Below are 21,795 nucleotides of genomic sequence, written 5' to 3'. Positions count from 1 at the left end.
TAGGGCTCTTTGTGTTGCATGTCTGTTCCCCACACTTGAAGTTTCTTATTAGCTAATTCAGTAACCTCTTTTTTTTTTTCCTTCATTTTTATAGATGTTTCTGTCTACTTTAGCTGTGAAGTTGAAATAGAGAGAATTCCTCTCAGTAATGTGACCCTTGGACGGGAAGTGGCTTTGAGCGGGCAAGGCCGAGGTGAAAGGATCAGGCAGCTTTCCCTTGGCAGAGTATGGGATTATTCAAGTTATGTTTGTTTCAGCTCAGGCTGTTTGACCTCTCCAAGCATCTTACCTTCACCAATGATTGAGGGTTTCCTCTGAGCCATCTCATTAAAAATAATTAGAAGTTAAAATAATGAAAGTTAGCCATCAGAAACCAAATGGATCTCAGCCGTTTAACTGTTCCATGAAGTTTGTTAAATAGATTTTTACTTTGCTCCCAAGGAGACAGGCCCTTCATTTATCTACCTTTGGCTTGATCGTATAATTGTAAAGCAAATGCACTAGTTACATGGAAGTTAATGACAGGAACAAAAATGCTTTTCTGCAAGCTTTTAGGAAGGCCTTCATAGCTTGTTGTTTTATTTACTAAGTTTTATTTGCCTGATGCATAGTGCCTCTTCTGTAAGGTGCTTGGGGCCGGGGTGGAGGACACTGCTACATCGTAATTACATTTCCCAGTGCTGCTGCTTTAACATAAAATACATTGTGAAAACTGTAGATCGAGAAGCTCATTTATCTAATGGCTTTTCTACCTTTCTTAAAGCGTGTTTGATTTAGCATGATTTGCCTTCCATGCCTACTCCATATGCCCAGGAATTTTGAGGGCAGCTTGCTTTTTGTTGAGAAAGTTGGAGCAAATAAACGTAGAAAGAATAGATTATGGTTAGGTGTGTGGCTTCTCCCTGAGCTTCCAGGTTCCTTCCATCAGTCAGCCAAGGCCACCAGCCGCTGTCTGCGTGGTGTTCCTGCTGCTGCTGGCTGGCTTCTCTTCCGTGGGGCACGAGGCCTTCAAAGAAACCGTGTGATGGAAGGAAACCATCCTCTCATAGCAATTGTGGTAGTTCTATTAAAAATTTGAATCGTTAGTTAGATGTGTGCCAGTATTCTGGTAATAATCTGCAGCGTGAAACTGGAATAGTTAAAATATCTAATAGATTTATACCGAGGCCTACAATCGGACACTTTAAAACAAAAGAAGAGGGAAGCAAAGGCTCGTGTAAATATTTCCTTCGTAAGTCACCTTTGATGCTGCAATTATCCGTGCCTGTTTATATCGAATAAAGCAATCTATTACTGCTAAAATAATTTCTGTTGAAGAAGTTTAAATAGAACTTGAGAAAAAACATCTCATAATATCGCTGAGGAGCATTTCATGTAATTCCTTTCATAAGCAAATAAAGGTATATTCCAAAAATGCTGAAATCGCATTTTTGTGCTGTTTCTGCTGTGGAAGAGTGTTCCAGGATCTACCTTCTCTGCCAGTCCAAAAAAAAAAAAAAAAGAAAAAGAAAGTTCAGGCTGGAAATGTACTTTTTAAATTTGTGGGCAGCGTGCAGCCATTTCTCCTTCGCACTCATGGTGTTCTTTGCGCCTGGTATTGCTCTTTAGTTGAAATAACTTGTATTTCTTCCTTGATAGTTACCCAAGTGTAGTTCTAGAGAGCTTCCATTTTCCTAGACTAAATAATTCAAGCCTCTGTTGTGTTTATAGGGTAGGCTCTCCATCCCCCTGACGATGGGAATAACCTTTCTGTGCGCCTGGCTCAGTCTAAAGATGTCCTTTTTCATGTGTCCAGTGTTTCCCACCGGGTCTGGCTGGTGCCTGGTGATACAACACAGAGCTTGAGCGTATTGCTTGTTGAGGTCTTGCTGCTGCTGCTTGATTGCATTTTGCAAGGGGAAAAAAAAAGGTATCACCTTTTTTTTTTAGGTAACTTTAAGGTTTTAAACTTTTTACTCATCTTTAAGGTTTTAATTAAAATTATTGTCTCCCTTTGAAATGGGAGTTTGTGTAAGACTACCATTTTTAATTTATCTGTTCAGTGTATGGTGATGAATGTGAAACTAAGTAAGGCTGTGGCATTGGCATTATTAGGTTTGGCCTTTGAGAAGGGGAGGGAGGGGTGACAGGCATCTTAAAAAACCAATCTGATAATTGGCCAGTACTGCCATGGTTGAAATTAAATGAAATAATCTCTAAACGCTTAACTATGCAATAAAACTACACATTTCTTCAGAAGTTTTTTATTGGTGCCATGAGGATAATCCACAGCGAGACTTATACTACACATCCTGTTTTGTTTTTTTTTTTCTCCCCTAGATATAGAAATAGTTTTGCCTATTGGTCTGATTTTCATTGAAATGTACCTCATGATAAATTTTATTGCTTCACCTGCTCACACTTGCAATAAATCCTCTGCGAATCACTGCACTTAAACTGTGCAGTCTGCCTTTTCTCTGAGACTCTCCTTATCCAGATTTCAGTGCTGAACATCGATTATAAATGTACTGAATAACTGCTTTGATTATAATTCTGCAAATCCTGATGTACTGGGAAAATGGGTCCTGTGAAAATGCTGCTAACATGTGCTAGACTTGTAATTTTGAAAATTTGCTTATTGAAGAACAGAGCTAGAGTTTGGCCTGATTTGGGTGAACTTTTCATTGAGACACCCAGAAAGGAGAAAACATCTTTATGGAAACATAATAATGGGGGGAAAGCTCATTCAGTTTAAAAAAAAAATTAAAAAAAAAATCATGCTTATCCTTTTGGTAAGGCATATGCAATTTTTAGAAATAAAAATTGTCCCTGCTTTGGATTTCTTTTTGGTTGTGTGTGCAGTGATAGCTGTTCAACGGTGAATAGCAGAACCAGTCATGAAAACAAAGCCTCAGTAAAAGTTTGTATGGGTGAGCTTCGTTGCCTTAACAGAGAGTTTGTTGAAGGGTCATTCAGTTAGCCAAATCCTAAACTTCCAGAAAATTTTAATGCATGCCTCTGGAAAAGGTTAGAGTTGTGTCTGTTATGGTCCTATTACTTTTATAGCATCCAGTGAAAAAAAATAAGAACAAGGAAAAAAAAATAAATCCATATTTCATGCAGATATGCAAACATTGGTTATCTCCCCACATGAAATGCTCGTAGGAAACTACAATGAAATGAAAGACGTAGTTTTTCAGATGATCTCTTTGCGCTGTTAATGCCTTCAAACAAAAAGCTTTAAAATCATCAACAGAAAATATTCTATTTTTCTGTATCAAACTAGAGCATATAAGAATAAAAGAAAGAAGTACTGATAATTCGTCATTAAATAATTTAATTTAGACTGCTTAGGATAGCAAACCCAAGTGGGTTTGGGAGACTCTAGAAGCGATGGTGAAGGAGAGTGAGCGAGTACCCACACAAGCTCTCTGTGCTTTAACTATGGAACAAGGTTTGCCTGTTTGTCTTTTTTTAAAAAAAAAAAAAAAGTTATTAGAGTGTGACTGTATTATCATTACTATTAATTCAGGTGTCATTCAGGCTCTTCATGCATATGAACAGCCTCAAGGAATGGTGTGCTGCCAGTCCTTACCCTTGGTGTTTAGAAGTTTGGTCTTGCGGTTGAACTCATGAGCTGAATAGCAAAGCTGTTGCTGGAGGAAATTACTGTGCCACGGAGTTGTCCTTCAGAGGCTTCACCTAAGCAGAGATCTGAATAAATCCTTCACTGTTTTGATCTTTCTTCGTAGGTCTTGTCTGTGCCGGGGTAATCATAGTCTGTAATTAGCTGCAGCGCAATTCTTTTGAAGTCGATGAATGTGTAATTTTTCTGTAAGCTGGGAAATAGCATTTTACCTCGGCTTGCTCTTTTGTTCAATTTACAGATGGTTTTCTCTTGGGATTTTTGTGTAAAGTGTTTAGCGCTCTCTCTCTCTCAAAAAAAAAAAAAAAATATACAGTGATACTCCAGCATTTCTTTCCTTGGCTAGAAACTAATTAGCCGCTGTCATTTCTTACAAATGGGGTGTAGCCATCCACGTGGCCGGGGCCGTGTCGAGAGGATCAGAGGGGTGTCCCAAATGTGCGCTGCGATCTCATATGCAGTTCTCCAGGGTGAAATGGGAAGGAGAGTGGTTGTCTCTTATCACACTGTTTCAGTGGTACTGTGAGGCTCTTTGAAAAGGAGAAGTGCTTCTTAATTAACTTTTATTTCTGTGTGCTTTAAGGAGGTAATATTTTTCTTCTATTTAATGTAGAAAACCAAATTGTTCACAAAGTACAGTCATCACATGTAGTATACATACTTTGATATATTTTAAGACTACACCTATGCATTTGCTAGCTCTGCATGTACTGCTTTTATGTCTTTGAACCTATCTTTTGAGTAAACCAACCAAATCTTACTTATTTTCTTTCGTTATTCTGCTCTGCTTTCATTGATGACTCTAAACTTTTGACTCCAGACTGGCAATATGAGGGTAAGATGGCAAAACGTAACTTCCTGAACATTGCTCGTCTGTTTTTAATTTTTATTTTCCTTAGAACATTATTAAAATTCTGTTCACTCTCTTTAATTAGATCCTTTTGTTGCAATTAAATACAGATTATGTTTGTTTCTGTTCTGAAGCTTTTAATTACGATCTATAGCTTTTAATCATTCCTTTATTATTTCTTTGGGTTAAATTACCATCGTATTCTCTCTGTCCTGAAGGACTTGTCCTTCACAGAGATCCCTGGTGGTATCTCTAGAGCAAGACACGAACAGGTTCATAGTGTAGCCATCCGACTGTATTGTGGTGGTATGTCACGACGATTCAGTGTGCGTGTGTGTTCATGACGTGGAAAGGAAGGCTCGCATAAGAGAGAACAGAACAAACCATGTTAATCTTTTGCTGTTTAAGTGTTTGTTTTAAATGTGGATCAGCATCTGAGATGTTAAATCATTTGTCATCAGATTTTCCCGTGCTTTATAAAGTTTGAGTAAGGGATGAGCAAACAGCTCAGATTTTGATCCTCCGTGAGTGTAACTTAGTGAACAGTTGTAGCTCCTACGTACATCGTATGTAAGTGAATATTTGTCTTCAGTATACTGATTATGCCAACTTGTTTTAAAAACAGCAACAAAACCCCCAAGATCCTTCTTCTGGAATTAGAAATAACTTCTCTTTTCATCTTTATAGATTGCAAATTGGCCAGAACAGGTCCTCCAGCCACAATAGTTCCCATTGACGAAGAAAGTCGTAACGGTGAGTGCACCTCGGTTTTCCACGCGCCGCCTTCAGTTACCCCGTGTTGGCTGATCAGGGTGTGGAGCAGCATGTGGGGCAGTTGGGTGGCCGCGTCCAGCGCAGCAGTGAGCACCGGTCCCAAAAAACCTGTTAACTAACGGGGATTGCGGGTGGAAAGGTGACAGTGGCCCAAAATGCTGAGATGTGTCATTTCTCCCTTAAAATGATACATTTTGATGACTTGGTCTTTGACTCCAGACAGCGCTTGTGAATACGCATTTAGTTTTAACAAGTATGTAGACCACAATTATTTGTAATACAGCAGTAGTCTAGCTCCCTGGTTGCTAATACGCCAACTTGTTTTTACTGTCTAACTTGTTATGTCAGTGAGATGTTACCGAAAGACAAAGTCGTGGCCAGTCTTTGTTTTTGGTGTGGCTAGGTACAGCTGAAACCTCCTTGCTCTGAAGTTTAATGGGAGCGATAATGTTGCTGTCTTCTGGGTTTCACATACACCTTTTAGAAGGTTGCTTGTTGTTTTGCTCGAAGTTTAGTAACAGGAGTTTGTGAATACCTGAAATAGCAGAACCTGCCTGCACTGAGTCATGGAAAATGCATAAGAAAATTAATGTCTTTTTTTTTAGCTCTCTTTTCAAATGATACTGTTCTCTAATTGCTGATCTGTAGTCCATTTATGCAGCGTTCTGTGATGTGATGAAGTGCTTTAACCCCGTTAGAGTCAACACTTTGCACAGGCAGCTTTTATTCCTGATATTAAGTTACTACTCCTTCCTGATTTTTATTTTGTGATTATTTATTTTTCTTAACCTCATAAGCTAGGCACAGTTGTGTGCTGCGTGTGGACATGATTTATCACATACGGCTGCTTGTAAGGGTGAAGAAAGTCCAGGTCACGCTGGTGGAACCCCTCTGCTTTGGGGGAGCTGCTGTTGCAGTTGCTCAAGTCAGATAGATAAGGGTGTGCAGGTTTTACTGGTAAGGAAACCAGCCACAAGCAGCTCTGTTAGTTGGTACTGGAGTAACTTTTAAAAACAGACTGTTTTCTTCCTCCTGTGCTGAATTTTCTTGCAGTAGTGTCTGCTGAAACTAGAAACTGATGACTGGTCTCAACAAAATGAAATTCCCCCTGGTAGTCATGGCCACATACTGAGCAGGACTCTTCCTGTGTGTTTTGTTTTTTTGTAATGCAGCCTGAGTGCCATAAAAGTAACTTGCACAGTGCAATATTAATTTAGAGTAGAAAGCTGTATCATGTTTATAATCATGCTTACATCAAGTGAAAAAAACCCAAGTGTTTTTCTTCTCAAGTGTTTAAATGGTGTGTGATCACAACATCCATGATATGATAGGTGTTACTCTCTAATAGCAGAACGTCTGTGTATAATCTGTGCTGCAGTATTAGTCAATTATCATTAAAATAGTTTGGTATATCTGGTACCTAAATAGTTTAGGGGTCCAGAATCAATGTTGTGGGTTTTTTCTGTATCTTTTTCAACGTATGTGCTATAGAAGGAGTCTTGGGGTTTGATGCTTATGAAATAATTGTTATCTGTAGCACCTTGTTGGGAAGGCATCAAATATTCTGGATTATACATAGGTAGTACTGGCGGGTTTTATAGCACTTTATTCGTACATGCTATCAGCACTCAAGTTATTTATTTGGAGAATGTGGTGGGAACAACAGCCAAAACTAAGGCTAGATGCTGACCGTACAGTCACGTGAAATATAAACAAAAATTTAGAGAAATAAAGAACCTGCAGCACTTGAATTGAACGGCATAATAAACTTTATTTCTCAGCTTTCTAATGCTTGATTCAATGTTTGATAAAAATTGGAAAGTTAAAATTTCTGTTCAAACTAGCCAGTCCTGCAAGAAAGATGGTTAAATTGAGTGGCGGGGAGAGGTATGAATTTCCTTAATGCTTTGCATGTGTCTGCAATGATTTAAAATTATCTATTTTGCTATGAATTCTTATGAACCATTAACTCCCCATTAAAGAAGTGGAGCTGGAAGTAGAAACTTCAATTCGCATTGCAGTTAATGGAAGCGACACACCTCATCTGTAAGTCACAATATGCATTAAGTAAATGGGTCTCCTGGGAAGGCAGCTCTTGAGTTGAAATATCCTTAAACCTTTCGCTGTCTTTGTTGAAGTGGTAAGTTGTGTCCTCCCCACAACCACGTGTGACTGAAATTAATGAAGGTGAAACCTCGGTAGAGTGTAGAGGGTTGGCGGTTGAGTCGATGCTACTACTCGTGTACTTCATATTAAATAATTGGTTTTCCACGAGTCTTGCTTAAAGTGAATGTAGGTATTTCAAAATAGAAAAGTAGTCACAGCAAAGGGTACGGAGCAGCTACCAGCAGATTTCGTTTTCCAGCTTTGTGCGTGTCTTCAGGTTCAGGGCAAATGCTTTATCTTGCTAGAGTCACGTTTGAATCTGTGCTGATGATGGGTATTGCTGCAACTGAACGTGTATGAGCACATACCTGTGTGCAGATGGGCACACACACGCGCATATATGTATCGGGGGATTAGAAGACTCACTGATCAGGTAATGCTTTGTCACTTGGTGCTGCCTGCGTGCAACTGCACCCATCTCTTGGGTTGGGTTTTTTCGGCCTCTTATTGTGGTCATGTTCATGTGCTTACAGAATATGTTTATAAGTAGGGTCTGACTATGCAAAATATCAATACGTTATTGTTAGTTGTGCTCTTTTAATATGCCGATGTTTTGGTTCTAGGCAAACCAGTGTTGTACCCTGATGGGTCACTGCCATTTGGGTATGGTGTCAATTTGTGCTCTACAACACTGCCCTCGGCAGGTTTCCTTACATGTTTTATGCTAGAGCTACAGCTTGAAATGACTAGTGAAAGAAGCAGGCAGAGAGCTGAGTCATCACCAGTAGATGATGGGCCTCAATTGGATTTACAGAATGACCTCTTTTACACTCAGTGGAAATGGTTTGGTTACCAGAGCTCGTCTCTTGTAGCCTTTCATCCTTCCTGTGCATTAAAAGATGGATCCCTATCAATGGTAAAGGGTTATATGTAAATCAAAGTAGCTCTGCCACCAGAAAACCTTTGTAAAAATCTTGAGAAGGGAAGAAAAAGAGGATATAATGGGGAATAAGGAAGGTCAGGTAAAGCAGTGTATTGTGATAAGTAAATGTTTTAAGAGCAGTTTTTGATACATTGGGAGCTTTGGTACAAGGCTTGGATGTTGCTGTGTTATACGGCTTGCAACCTAAAAGTAAAAATCACGGATATCAATGCCAGGATCAACGCGGTGAGTATGTTTACTTGTGCATGTGAATTCACTAGAATACTTTATGAAAAATGATTTCAAATCATTTGCCATTCAGCCTCAAAATCAGCAGTATATAGCTGTTAAAGTGATAGTGAAGCTGTAGTGAGAGAGATTTGGATGGTACGCGGATTATATGTTATACAACATTTCCAATGACCAAACAAACAAATTGTACTGAAATTGCCAATAGATGCAGAGAAACAGTCTACCTACTTTTGTTCTCATATATAGAAATATGTCACTAGATCACTTAAAGTATGAAATCTAATCATGTTATTTTAATTCCTTGCTCTGCAGTGTAGCTTTCAAAGGTCTGTTGTTGATGTTGGACTGTCTCTTCTAAGGTTTCAGAATTAGGATCTCCAAGCAGTAACTGAGTTAACGCCTCTGTGGGACGTTTCATTTCATCCAGTGCACATATTCGTCAACTTCTGGCAACTGAATAAACAGAAAATCCTGCTTTTAGAAGTTTATTTTTAGTTTCACTGTGTGGAATGTCACTTCTTGGCATACTGAGTTCACTCATTTCTAATTTACGAAAAGTCTGGAGACCAGCAAATCTCAGGGAATAAAAATATTTCACAAAATAACTATTCCTTGTTTTTTAAGTCAGACACACAGTTAGCATGTCTGACCTTTAAATATCTCCTTGAGCGATCAGCATAGATGTTAGAATTTGACAGATTCCCACCCTTGGATTAATATATTTATATCAAGTAATTCAGGTACAATAGTATGTTAGAGTATCATTGTGTTCCTGTGAAGAATCCTAGAAGGGATGCACTTTACATTTCTTAAGGTCTAAATGAATTTTTTTTTTTCATTTTTCCTTTGTTTAACTGAATGGGTGATAGTATTAGAGATCATATTAATGGCAAAAATTTAACTTTTCTAGATGTACAGGGATTTTTTTAATAGGCAGAGAGTTATTTTCACCCATGGATTTATTTTTTTTTAATTACTGAATCTGAGTCTTGGTTTTAACTTGTTTTAGAAATTGAACAAATGAGACTAGTTCATACTTCAGACTTTTTCATTGCAATTGCACCCCAAATTTTTGGGGGCCTTCATGAAGAGCTGCCTGTGCCCTTTTCCTTAAGATGAGCATACTGAAACACTAAAAGGCTTTGAATCTTTAAAAAGGGTTTTTAATGGAAAGTAGACTATTGGGAAATGACTTCTAAAAGAGGCAAAATCAGAATCTGCTAGATATGACTGGTTTGAATAGGATTTGGAACAAAACACAGAGGTTGGGGCGAGAGAGCAAGCAGTGGTGCAGCTTCTTGGCAGGACGTTGGGTGGCCTCGCGTACAACGTGAGTGCGCAGACACGACAGCTCTACCTCTGTGTCACCTCTGCTTGATATTTGCCTTTCCGTGTTTTATTTCAGGGTAGCTACAAAGTTAATAGAGTATGGGCAAGTACTATTCAAATTTTTACAGATAGTTGCTTTGGGTATAAGTATTACACTTAGCTAATAGCCAGTATGCTGGCCAGGTGCCAACGTGGAGATCAGTCCAACTCTAAAAGATCTACCCTAGTGTGAAGAAGAATAAGAACTGGTGTCTTGGTAATGCGTTCATAAGAAAAACTCTATAGTTATGAATATTTTGTTTGTGTTCTTGCCTATCCTACATAAATCAGTAAATGTTCTTCTGCTTTTGATTTTATTTTTGTCTTTTTGTTTCTCCCCCCTCCCACCGTTATGATGGTGTAGACCATCGTTGGACCGTCTCCTCAAATTACATGATCTCTTTCTCCTCTCCATACATAAATCTCTGTAATCCTCACTGGGGATGTTTGGTATTTGTGTAAACACAAGTAAATGTGGGATTGAGCTTTCGTGGCTGTAGGTGGGTTTGGTATTACTTTTATATCTTTTCATCTTCCTGCTATCTTGGCAGCAATCTCTGGTCAGCCTCACGTCCTGGGGAGGCAGAGGGTCTGTGATTGCTCTGCAAATCCCCATCAGTAACTCCCTGCAGCGGGGGATTAAATGGGAAATAGGACACAAATATGCAGGAACCCAGGCTTTGGGTTTTTTCCTGGTACTGTTGGAGGAATTTGTTTTCAGTTTAATTGTATGTAACGCTGGAGGAATGGACTTGATTACTAAAGCACAATGACAACGTCACTGCAAATTTCCGTGCCATACCAAACTATTTTAACTTGTTTTTCGGTGGCAATTGACAGGGATTGAAGAAAATGTCTCCAGAGGCACAAAATCTGTAGCCTCTCTTCTGAGACGGGCTTAAGTGTACTAATACATTTCCTATGTACTGTGTGTGATGGCTTCCCAACAGCCATTACTTAATTAAATATTCAGTGACTACCTGTGTGGGCTACAATTGAACTAATGAGCCTTAAAGATGAAGGGTCCTGCTGTCCGTCTCCTGCATGGATCTGTATGCTGATTCCAGCCATTTTCTGATTTGGAAAGTTGCTGTGGTTGAATGCAGGTGTATAGAGAGTGGCATTTCTTAAGAGTTGTGGCTCTACGGTCTTTTCCTACTTTTCTGTTGCAGAAGAAGGATGAATTAATGACTTGAAGGATGAGAAGGTGCTTCAGCATCTTAATTTCTTCAAGTACACCTTTTATACAGAACTAACAGTCTGACATTATTGCTGTTTTGAAATTCCTTTATCTGAGAATTTTTTGGCTTTGCAGTTGAATTTTGAACGTCAACCAAGGCTATATAATTGGTTTAAAATAGCATTTAACAGGTTTTCATTCAATTGCTTCAGTTAATGCCAGTCTAAGTTGTGCAATTGTCTATATGCTTATCTGTCCACACATAGATTTTTCTCACATCTTTAGACAATCTTACAGCTGCCTAAAGTATTTGTGAACATTTTTCACCAGCTGTGGAAAGTATTCCTTTTCAAATGAATTTTCACCAAACTGGAATCTGGTTTCCATAGCAACAGAGATGTGGTATGTTGTTTATATGTATGATAAAATTATTGCAGCCAATAAATAAGTTTTTGAATGAAGTACTGTCATGCTGTACAAGGGAAAGAGGAGTCCAGTCAACTTTGTTTCTAAACCACTGGCTTCTCTTCAACTGTAAAACTACTTGCTCTTATTGTACAGATAGTGCCACTTTCTCAGGTCTCACATGTGCATCTGAGAACACTTAAATAAGTCTAGATACTTGTCGGCCGAGGGTTGCAGTTCAGTTAGCTGCTAATACAGTGTAGATGACTAAAATGATTGTAGCGTTGAGTGTCAGTAGCCTTTTGCAGAATTTCTGCGTGCTGATGCTGTTCTGTGCTCATTAATACTGGGTTTGTGCAGCATTAGATTAGCCAGCAATGCAAATCTGATCTGGATCCGGCCCAGGCACATAATAACATTTTGTCAAATTAGGGAACGCAGTATGGAGTTTATTCTGGCTCTATGTTTTTATATAGGAAGAAAAATGATACCTTAGATCTAATATCTGCCAGATTAACTAACTTCTGTCAGAAGTTGTTACCCTTTCAGAACGTTTTGGACAAATTTTAATGAGAGGAGTGGATTTGTATTGATTTGTGTAGGCCATGTGGCTCTACGGTGCTAGGGCTGCTGCTGAGGGCTGAAGACAGAATTTACCACATTGTAGAGTGCCGTATGGTTCAACCCCGTCGTCCCATGCCCAGGCTCATTTGCGAGCGCGGGTGTTTCCTATTGACGCTCCTCTAAGTCATCCAGATTGAACCAGCTGTTGCACGGGCTGGTGTTGGAGGAGCCTAGAGTGGCTCTGAAGATACAGTCAGATGCTGAGGCCACCCAAAAAGGAGCCCGCAGTTGGTGTTCACGGCCCTGGCAAATACTGGCTCTAGTTCTGGATCGTTCAGGACATCACTGCTATTTAGGAGCGTGTTGGTTAGACTTGGAGAAAGGGGTTTGTTTGGGCCATAGGAATCCCTTGGGAACAGTGCATGATCCAGGAAAGTTTCAGCAATAGCATCGGAAAGGGACATAGTGACTTCTGCTGCGCTCCTTGGCTTTGGGGTGGGAAGTGTGCAGCGGGGTGCAAGTGCGGGGGTATCTAGAGAGACCCGATTGTAACTGACTTGGTTTATTCTTCTGGCAGAACTTTACTTGACACTCAAGGATTTTCTGAGTGCTCTGGTCCAAGTATTGTCCTCAAATTTCTTCATGATGGAGGAAAATCGGCTAATATGCCACAGCTTAACAGCGTACTTTCGGACTGTTCCTCTTTTTCTGTCATGACTTGCCTGCTTGGTTGCCAGAGATAGAAATTGCCTTCTTCTGTATTCAGAGATGCAGACAATTAATACTAAGGCTTATTTGGTCTTAATCAGCTGTCCCAGGAATCATTATCCAATGCAACAATAGGAATATTATCAGAGCATAGCAAATATATATTTCAAGAAAAGGTAAATTGCCTGGAAGAGTGTAGTTGCTGTTCTTGTCAGGTGAGAAGGCTTAAAGTTGAGCACATAAAGGGTAAGAACTAGAAGTTAGAAAATTCTATTATGCTCAGCTAATAAATGTCTTCAACAAGATGGAATATGGAATTATTTTTTTTTTAAACATGTATTTGTGGTTTTCCTCCCGATCTTCATGTTAGCAGCTGGCTCGTACGTGTTGGTGCTCAGCTCGCTGTCTCAAGTTGTTCAAATCACAAGGTAAACTACTGCAAGAAAGGATCAGTTCTTAGCTGAAAAATTGATGTAGTTCATAATTTCACGAGATGGAAGAAGAGGCCTAAATGTATGGAAAATATTTTTGTTTCATTCAAGCCTGTTTGTTCGTTTCCATTCTGAAGTTAGACATTCTTAGGATTTTGGTATTAACGATTTGAAAAGTCATGAAACAATTTGGTATCTCATGCTATTTTTATACCACAGATTTAAATTCACCCTCACGTATTTTTCATGGAGGACAAATGTGTAAAGACTGAAGAAGCTGTAAAACCGATGAGCTTATTATTCTACTTTTATTCATGAGCACAGACATCAGTGGTGGCTGGTATTTAAGCAGAGCTTTTGTTAAAGATCTCTACAATTCTCCTTTTTTTTTTTTTTTTTTTTTTTAAATTATATCTTTTAAGAAAAATATCGAAGTGCCAGAAAACAGGAGATAGTTTAGGGTGGAAGTAGGGGAGAACAGAAGCCATCCTTTTAGAAAAGGATTAATTTATTCTTGAGGATAGAAAATACAGTTAGTAAGTGATAAAGTTGGAATTATTTAAAATCTTTTTATGCTGTCAGCTGTCTAGAAAAAAATATCCTAACTTGGTATTGGTGCCCTTGGGGAGGTGTGAAATAGAAGTCCTTAAATTACCTTCAGGGATGAGAGTTCTTTTCCCCCTTATTTTCATCACTGACTGTCTTACCTACCTCTGTACGCTCTTAGGATTTGTGTGTGGCCATCACAGCTGTTTGTTTTCCATGGCGTTGTCTGTGTGGACGATCACGCGTCACGTCTTGGCTCAGGTTGCATCTGCTGAAACCTTCCTTGTGCTGACAACTTACAACTGTCTCGGTGTACCCACAGGCTAGTTCAGCTGCAAGCTATGGAGTTCTGTTCACTAAATATTGAATAACTGTAGGAGTAATTAGCACATCAGGCAAGACCGCAGCCCTTCCCTAGTATTGATATTTAAAATGACAAAAATGTGGGATTTAACTCCATTTTGAGGTAGGTATAATTTTTGTGAATAATGATTATACTCTGTAATGCTGAAGCCTTTTCAAAATGCATACGAGATTTACTTTTTTTAGTGGAAATTCTCCTCGGAGTGATTTAAAATTTTCTGAGCAGTTCATCTTTGACAGTTTGAGTATTTAGAATAAATTATTCAAATTATGGTACTCGGTCCATTCATATTCCCAGGTTGTCAGTTTACCTTTGCAAATGAAGAACTGCATATTTCAACAATTTATTTCTTTCATATAATTTTGAAACATTGAATGCCATTTTACTAGCAATATTCTTTGACTGTCTTCTCCTTTACAGTTCCGCTAAAGCAATGCAAGAATAGGAGTATTTAATAGGTTTTAAACCTGCTTAACATCAGTTTTCCTCCAGGGAGTGGGAGGTGACTGTTGTGATCAATCCTCTGGTAGTAATTGCCAGAACTGTTATGTCGTGCTTCTGAAGCTTTATTTTTGGAGTTACTGTTTACTAACTAACACATATACCCACAGGAGGTGAACAGAGAGCTCAATTTTTCTATTCCTTGCAAGCAAAGAGGGGGCACCGACAAACTTTGAAAGAAACTTGTTTTGAAATCTCCATTCACAGCGTGTTCAAAACATAGGCAGAATTTCTTTCCATGGCATGGTTTTAAATACAGAATACTGTTTTCCACAAACTGCATGTCGAGCTGCGCATCTCCCTCCCTTTTGTCATGGCTGAAAGTGGGCACTGTGAAAACCCTTTCAGAAGCAAGAGTGGCATGTTGTAGGTCAGCCCAATAAGTTAGATGAAACATTTAAATATTTATCAGCCTTATTTTCGACAAGCAATACTGCTTTTTCTGGCATGGCTCAAAACTAATTCTTGCCGGGTTCTCCTTTCGTGAAACCTTTCCTCTTGTGGAAACACAATTTACATTTGGCACGCTGCTCATCTGGAAGAAAATCTCTTCCCCGGAGCATGTCACTGTCATTGTAATGGATATCTATTACTGTTCCACTACCCACCAACAAGTCAGCTGTTCATGTTTTATATTCTCCACTGCCTGTTCCTATAAGCAACTCTCTTACCCTGATGTGGGAATTGGTAGCATTTATGCGAACGCCAAGACAAACAAGTGGCAGAGCCAGGAATAGATTTAAGCATCTGGTAGGAAGAGGTTGGGGGAGAATTGTTTTTGCCGAGTTCTACAAAAACTGTACGAAAGAGAGTCAGAAGCAGGAATATAGAGTTCATAGGTAGGGGTGAACCCATCTAAGCCACAAACCTGGGTCTGTTCCGAATCTCTCCTACCTGGCCCTGCCCCAGGCAGTGTGAGCGTAGTGAATATCGTAGAGATCTTGCAGTGTTGAGAGCTCAGGTCTCCTCTTAATGCCACTGGCAAAGGCCCATCAGTGATGCTGGAGCTAACAAGGAAAGGTTATTTACTTGTGTGCGGTGTCAAACGGTAGGTTTCCTACCCTGCAGCTTAGAATCAGTTATTCCTTCTTCACTCAGCTCTTTTGAGCTCTTGTTTCAGGCAGATGCTCTTGTTCCTAAAAGCCCTGCCTCTGCTGTCTCCTGTGCTCTTGAGCTACCTGGTCCCAGAATCATCTCTTCTCACCCGCTCGGGCTCTGTTGAGTCGGACCTCACCTACTCAGCAGCTCACATTAAATTCACCTCTTGGTCGACTCAGTCCTGCATAAGATAATAGCAGGTTACTCATTTCTGTGTACTTTTGAATTGCAATATTTAAAACTAATCCAGTGTAAAGCATAAGTTAATTTTTTTTTTCTATCCATGTGAACTAAGATGAAATTTGGACTTGTCAGAAGATGCAGCTGTTAGCATTTTTTTGCTAATACAGTCAAAACGTATTTTCAGTCCGTGGGAATTGTTCACTTGATTTGAGTTGAAATGATCCATGTTGCTCAGGTTCTCTTGGTGGCTTGGGACATATCATAGATTGCAAATACTGAACAGAGGTGATGACCAGAGGAAGCCCATGAGAGTGAGATCTTCTGAAGGTGGGGCTTTGCTTTTCAGGGAGCCTTTACATCATGTCTGTCAGTGATGCTCCTATTTTACTGCATCCCATTATAGCTTGTTAGGTGTAGGAGGAGTGTTAGCTATTATTAGTGTTTGTATCAGTGAGCAGTGTGGTGGGGCTGAGACGGGGGTGACCCCAGCAGTGGTGGGGCAATGTCCCCACTGACCAGGACACAGTCCCACAGGACCTGGGTGGTGGTAATGGGGTCAGTCAACAGTGACGGGCACAGTGTGGTGATGGAGCAGGTCCAGGTCCACGTGAGGAGTCCAGTCAGGAACAGCAGAGGGTGAGGCTGGAGATGAGTATGCTTCTGACAAAGAAACATAGGGCATGACTCTGTGGTAGTACACGTTGGCCATACCATGGTACAAATGGTAAATAATCTGTAACTCTTTGAAATGACCACCCGTCAGAGGGTGTCATTCAGTATTGCACTCGCTTGAATCATGATGATGGTGAAGTTGTCATCTTTCCTTAAATGTCTTGAAAGAAAGAAATTTAAGTCTTAGTAAGTTCTTGTTAAGCTGTGAAGAAGCTTACAACACATTTTGGTGCTGTAACTTTTTTGTGTAGAGAGGGCATCAGTCTTTGAGATTGTTAGATGGCCAGTTGTGAGTTTTATATAGAGCTATAGAGACATTATTTGTATAGGAATGCTTGTGGGAAGAGTAATTTCTTAAATGTCTGTTTTACCAATTTTTACTTTTACATTTTTATTTTTTCTGAATGCAACTTTTGTGTAGCTTAGGGTTTGGGTTGTCTTTTTTTTTCTTTTAAATAGCCATCATAATTTAATTAGCATTGCTCCTAATTTTCTAAATGTATTTTTGTTCTGAGTTCACTTCCCCCTCTACCCCAGGTAACTTATTTCAATGAGAAAATGATCTGACTGTTGCAGAGCTGTAGTAAAAATTCTCTCTAATCTATGAAAGTACATGTTTTGGTTGCGTATAATAAGTTTCTTAAAATATTAATTTGAACAGTTGGTTTTGAATCTTGTTTCCATGGTAGTAAAGACAGGTAAGATATTCAGTGCCTTTTGAACTACCACCTCTTAATTTTAGGAGTCCTTATGATACGCCTTCAAAGAGTACAGGGAGTTTTTTCTCTGCTTTTACGCATGGGCAAGGGGATGTTGCGAACCTTGTGTGGACTGGAGCAGTGTAGGGTGTCAGGCGGATTTACAGTATGCTCACTTTAATCTCAGTTTTGGGAATCTCTTTGGCACGGGTGATTTGGATGCATCCCAGAATACTTAAGCGTGGAGAGCTGACGTTATTTAGTGAAACACACCTTTGTGGATGGGTATCTGAAAAGCTTTTCTGAAAGATTAAGCGTGTTAGGATTGTAAGCCTATTGGTTTTAGTGGTAGTCAGGGGATCTCAGCCACTTCAGTGCTTCTCAAAGTCCAGGTAACACCAGGTGACATGGTTAACACTGTGATGAGATCCCAAATCAGTCTCCTTCCTTCCTCTTCTGTGTTGAAAGAATTGCTCGCTTTACCTTTGTTGGAAAACAAAGTATTTTATTAAAATGCGCAAAGCGGAACTAAAAATGACAGCTCACTAAGCAAAAGGACTGTGGAGCTACTGACAGAGGGTTTCCCTGGGGCAAATCCTGTCGCGTTAAGCACAGCATGTGTCCTTTCCAACAGCGTTCAGGTTTGGCTAGCATCCCGGATTTGGGGGGAAAAAATTGTGCCCAGGCCCTTCTTGAATGATGCAGAAAAGCTTTCAATTGCCTGTAGGGCTTTAAGGTGAGAGTGCTTGCAGGCCTGCTCCTCTCGCTTCTCCTGCTGAGCCCCAGTTTACATGGTTTCTTCTTGCCACCCACCATGTGGTGAGCTCAGCATGTTGAGTTGCTCTTAGAAGGGTGGACATGGTCCTCTCCACTTGCTGTCCAGACAACTTAGTGTCATCTAGAGGGCAGTGTCCAGGTAGAGGTACCTTTCCTGCTTCGTTTATTCTTTCCTACATCAAAATATACAGAAATCTATAGAAATTACAGTGGCAAATTGGAGTTATTGTGTCTCGTTCAGGGGACGTTTGAGGACCTTTGAAAGTCTGTACCCCAGAACAAAATTCCCGTTAGTTTTCTGAGAGGCTTTCTATAAACTAGGTATGCTTTTGAAAATTTCCCTGCTCCTAGGAAACCTCCACTAAATTTTCATTTAAAAGAATGATTAACCCCAATACTTTTTTGCACCTGAACGAGAACATACTGCTTTGTCTCTCTCATTCTTCAACACACGCCTGAAAGGGCTTTTGGTAGTATGAAAATGGACCGGGTGAGTAACGAGCTGTTCTCAATGCTTTCATAAGCATTAATACCTTTAAAAAACGAAAAGAAAACAAAAAAGGGGTGCAAAAAAAAATAATCTGGTCATGCCCCAGCTTCCTTTAATTATATTTATTTTGCTTTGATCTTGAAAGGACAGGTGACTGTACAGCAACTCAGGGTATATTTTTCTCCTTCATATTCCTTGTGCTTTTAAGCAAGTTGCTCTGAAAACCAGTAATTTTAGCTTTATTCCAACTTTGAAATGCTAGTAAGAATAACACTGAAGTTACTACTAGTTTGGAACAGTACAGTGCTTGTAATAGTAAAATAATTTGATAAATGACGGATTTGCTTGGCTCAAACCTAAATTACATTGGTTTATTTTGTTACATAGTCTCACGTGCAAATTCCTTGTATCCTTTTAGATTTTCAGAGTCATGTTAATCAAGCCAAACGTTATCCTCCACAGCTCTGATTTTTATTTTTTTTTTCTCCTTTATTCCGTTACCGTTTTTCATCATTACCGTGTGGTATTCTACATTTTATCCTACTGATGCAACTGTTTAGGAAAACACAGCCCGATTAAAATAAGTCATCAAGTCTCAACCTTCTGGGTATCTGCCTCTAATTTATACCATTAGTACATTCCTAAGGATGATTTTCTTCCCCTGATAAGCCCGTCCTTCCTTCTGTAGATTTTTAAGGAGCCACAATCAACCGTGTGGTCTGAAGGGGCAAGATGTTTTTGATCCAAGTGTTTGCTGGGGGAGTCGGGCTGCCGGCGGCTGTGAACTCTGAAGTGTTTTTATGCTGTTTTCCATGATGAGCCTGCGCTGTTTTAAGATCTGTCTGGATTCACTGCCCCTGGGGATGGAGCTCTTTTGCGTATAAACCGGGTGTTTTATTCTTGGTGGTGGTACCGTAGCGGAGGGGCCGTGGCTGCCGTGCTGAATGTGTTCAGAATAAAAATGGCACCTAACTTCTACGGAGTGTGAGGCTTGTTGGGCATAATTTTTTTTTTTTTGCTTTGCTTAATTATTTGATGCCAAGTTCTAAATCAGCCCAAATGTGTATTGGTTCTGTTCAGAAGAATAATTATGCGTGGCTGCTGCCACGCATTAAGTTTTATTTTTCAGGATGGTTTATGAGACCAATGAAAAATCTGGCAAATATTGCTTCTGAAATGCGCGACTGAGCATTTGCGTTGGGCCTATTATTTTGTCACTGTCACAACAAGGTGAAGTTTAAAAGAGCAGTTCTGTGATAAATTATCTTCCACACAAGGAATTAATAGTTTTTGAAAAGGGCATCCCTGAAGAAACCGGCAGCCGAGAGAACCACCTGACTTTTCAAGCATGTCTGTGTGTTTTGATAGCTTCTCTTGTTTGGTCTTTTATTTTCTTTTTGATTACTGGTGCTATAACCCTTCAGATGCAGCTCCCCACCCTCGGTTTTATGCCTTCGAGCCTTTCCATAGTTCCACCCAGAGTACGACGGGGTGGGGGGAGAGGATGCGGCGCATCAAACACGGCAGCCTGGGACGGAGGTCACTGGTTGTTCCCCTCTCCCATGGGTTGTGGTCAATAATCCTCATCGCTGCGCTTCCTCCTGGCTTTTCACCTGTTTCTTCATTTTTGTTAATGCCTCTTGTGTCTCATTCCTTTTACAAGCAAAAATCTTACTAGGTCCCTTTGGGCATCCTTCTGTGAATTACACTTTCTCTCTGCAATTAACCACCAAATGGCCTAATTTCTTTTGCAGTTTTGGAGCTTCTAGGTTGCTCCCCATATCTGTTTGTCAAAGGTCACTTTTTATCAGTTTTCAGAATTACCTCTGCTTATTCCATAAACCAGAGACCCCTGGGGAATTCAGTTCTGGCTTTTCCTTAATCTCCTCTCTATTCAGTTTACCAGAGATTGTTACTCATCCCGTGCTTTGATTCCCTTTTGCATTGTGTTGATGTAGCTGCCGGGGTTGGGTTTTTTTTTCTTCCCTCTAATTATTCTGTCGTTTAATTCTATTGCTTCGAAGTGATAGAAATTTCAAAGAAAAAATTCAAAGATGAAATTCGCCTTTCTTAAGGAAATGTTTAGCGGGTTTCATCTGACTTCACTGATTCTTTGCCACTTTAAAAAAAAAATAATCAAACAGATCTTAAATCAATGGAGGTCTGTTTTCCTTTTATCCTCCCTGACAGCTTTATTTTCTTTTTTCTGAGCTGTTACTTTTAATGCATTCATTCAGCTGCTTCTCCTTTTTTTTCTTCTCCAAAAATGCTGTAAGTACACTTAACGTTTTATATCATGATGCTCTTCCTTAGAACTTTGCACTTGGCTTCAGAGACACTACTTGTGCGTGTTAAAACAGGAGAAATTTGGGGAAGTCCAGCTGAAGTCATGTGTCCAAGAAATGCATCCGTTGGCAGATTGGGTACAGCTGAGTGTCATATAGGTGGTGATTCTTCTGAAGCTCAGGATTACTCGTTTTTACTATATATGTATCCAGTTTTCTACAAAAATTAAATACAGTTTATTCATTTTAAAATAAAGGTAAGAAACTGAACAGGTACTGGTACTCCAGTTTTGCATTCCACTGTTTTTCCACTTCTAAAATTTTTTTCTGTGTGGATTTGTTCTTCAGCGCAGCTTAGCACAATGCCGTATTTATGCCACAGCTTCCTTTTATTTCTCAGTGAAGCACTCGTGACTCTGAAAGCATGAAAGACGAGCCCTTGAACTCACACTCACGTTACGGACTGTGGGGGTAACTGGGTTTCATGAGCTTTTCAAGAGCATTGGGCACATGAGCCAGGCAGACGGTTGTCAGTTTGTATGTAAAGTTGCCTTAGGGCTATGAAAAATACTGGTAACGAGTCTCTGGCTGGTATAAGCCAAGGCTGCTCACTTTTCTGAGAAATGTCTTGGTTTATGGAGTCAAAATACTTGCGGGTGTATGATGCTGTGTCCTGGTTCCGGTGGGGATAGGGTTAATTTTCCCTGGTATTCCATGCCATGTGAGCCACGCCCACCCTGAGCTGCCGGGGGAGGGGGCAGGAAGTTGCTGCTTAAAAGCGGGGTCCGGCCGGCGAGCGGCGGGGAGCGGCTGTTCCGTAATCGCGTTTGTATATTCCCCTATCCGTGTTGTTGTTGTTGTTTGCCTGTTCCCTTTGCTGTCCTGTTAAACTGCTTTTGTCCCAACCCAAGAGCCTTGCCTTTTCTTACGATTCTTCCTGTATTAGGAAGGTGCGAGCGAGCGGCACGTGGTTCTTTGTTGCCGTCTGAGGCTAAA

At 40.0% G+C, this 21,795-nt stretch overlaps 1 protein-coding gene across 22 annotated transcripts in view; it reads left to right on the top strand.

Moving 5' to 3' along the window:
• PCDH15 (protocadherin related 15) overlaps positions 1 to 21,795 on the top strand; it is a 799,343-nt gene that overhangs the window by 460,593 nt on the left and 316,955 nt on the right. For 16 of the 22 annotated variants that reach the window (XM_074589896.1, XM_074589884.1, XM_074589881.1 and 13 more), the window contains 2 exons: positions 4,446 to 4,460; positions 5,163 to 5,228. The exons of 2 other annotated variants lie outside the window; for them this stretch is intronic. In XM_074589896.1, coding sequence (XP_074445997.1) covers positions 4,446 to 4,460; positions 5,163 to 5,228 — 81 coding nt within the window. The remainder of the gene's footprint in view (positions 1 to 4,445; positions 4,461 to 5,162; positions 5,229 to 21,795) is intronic. 4 more of the 22 variants (XM_074589898.1, XM_074589897.1, XM_074589893.1 and 1 more) reach the window with 1 other exon arrangement.

This window comes from Larus michahellis, chromosome 6 (genome assembly GCF_964199755.1).
Source record: "Larus michahellis chromosome 6, bLarMic1.1, whole genome shotgun sequence".
Classification (NCBI taxonomy): domain Eukaryota; kingdom Metazoa; phylum Chordata; class Aves; order Charadriiformes; family Laridae; genus Larus; species Larus michahellis.
This window is presented reverse-complemented; position numbering and strand designations above follow the sequence as displayed.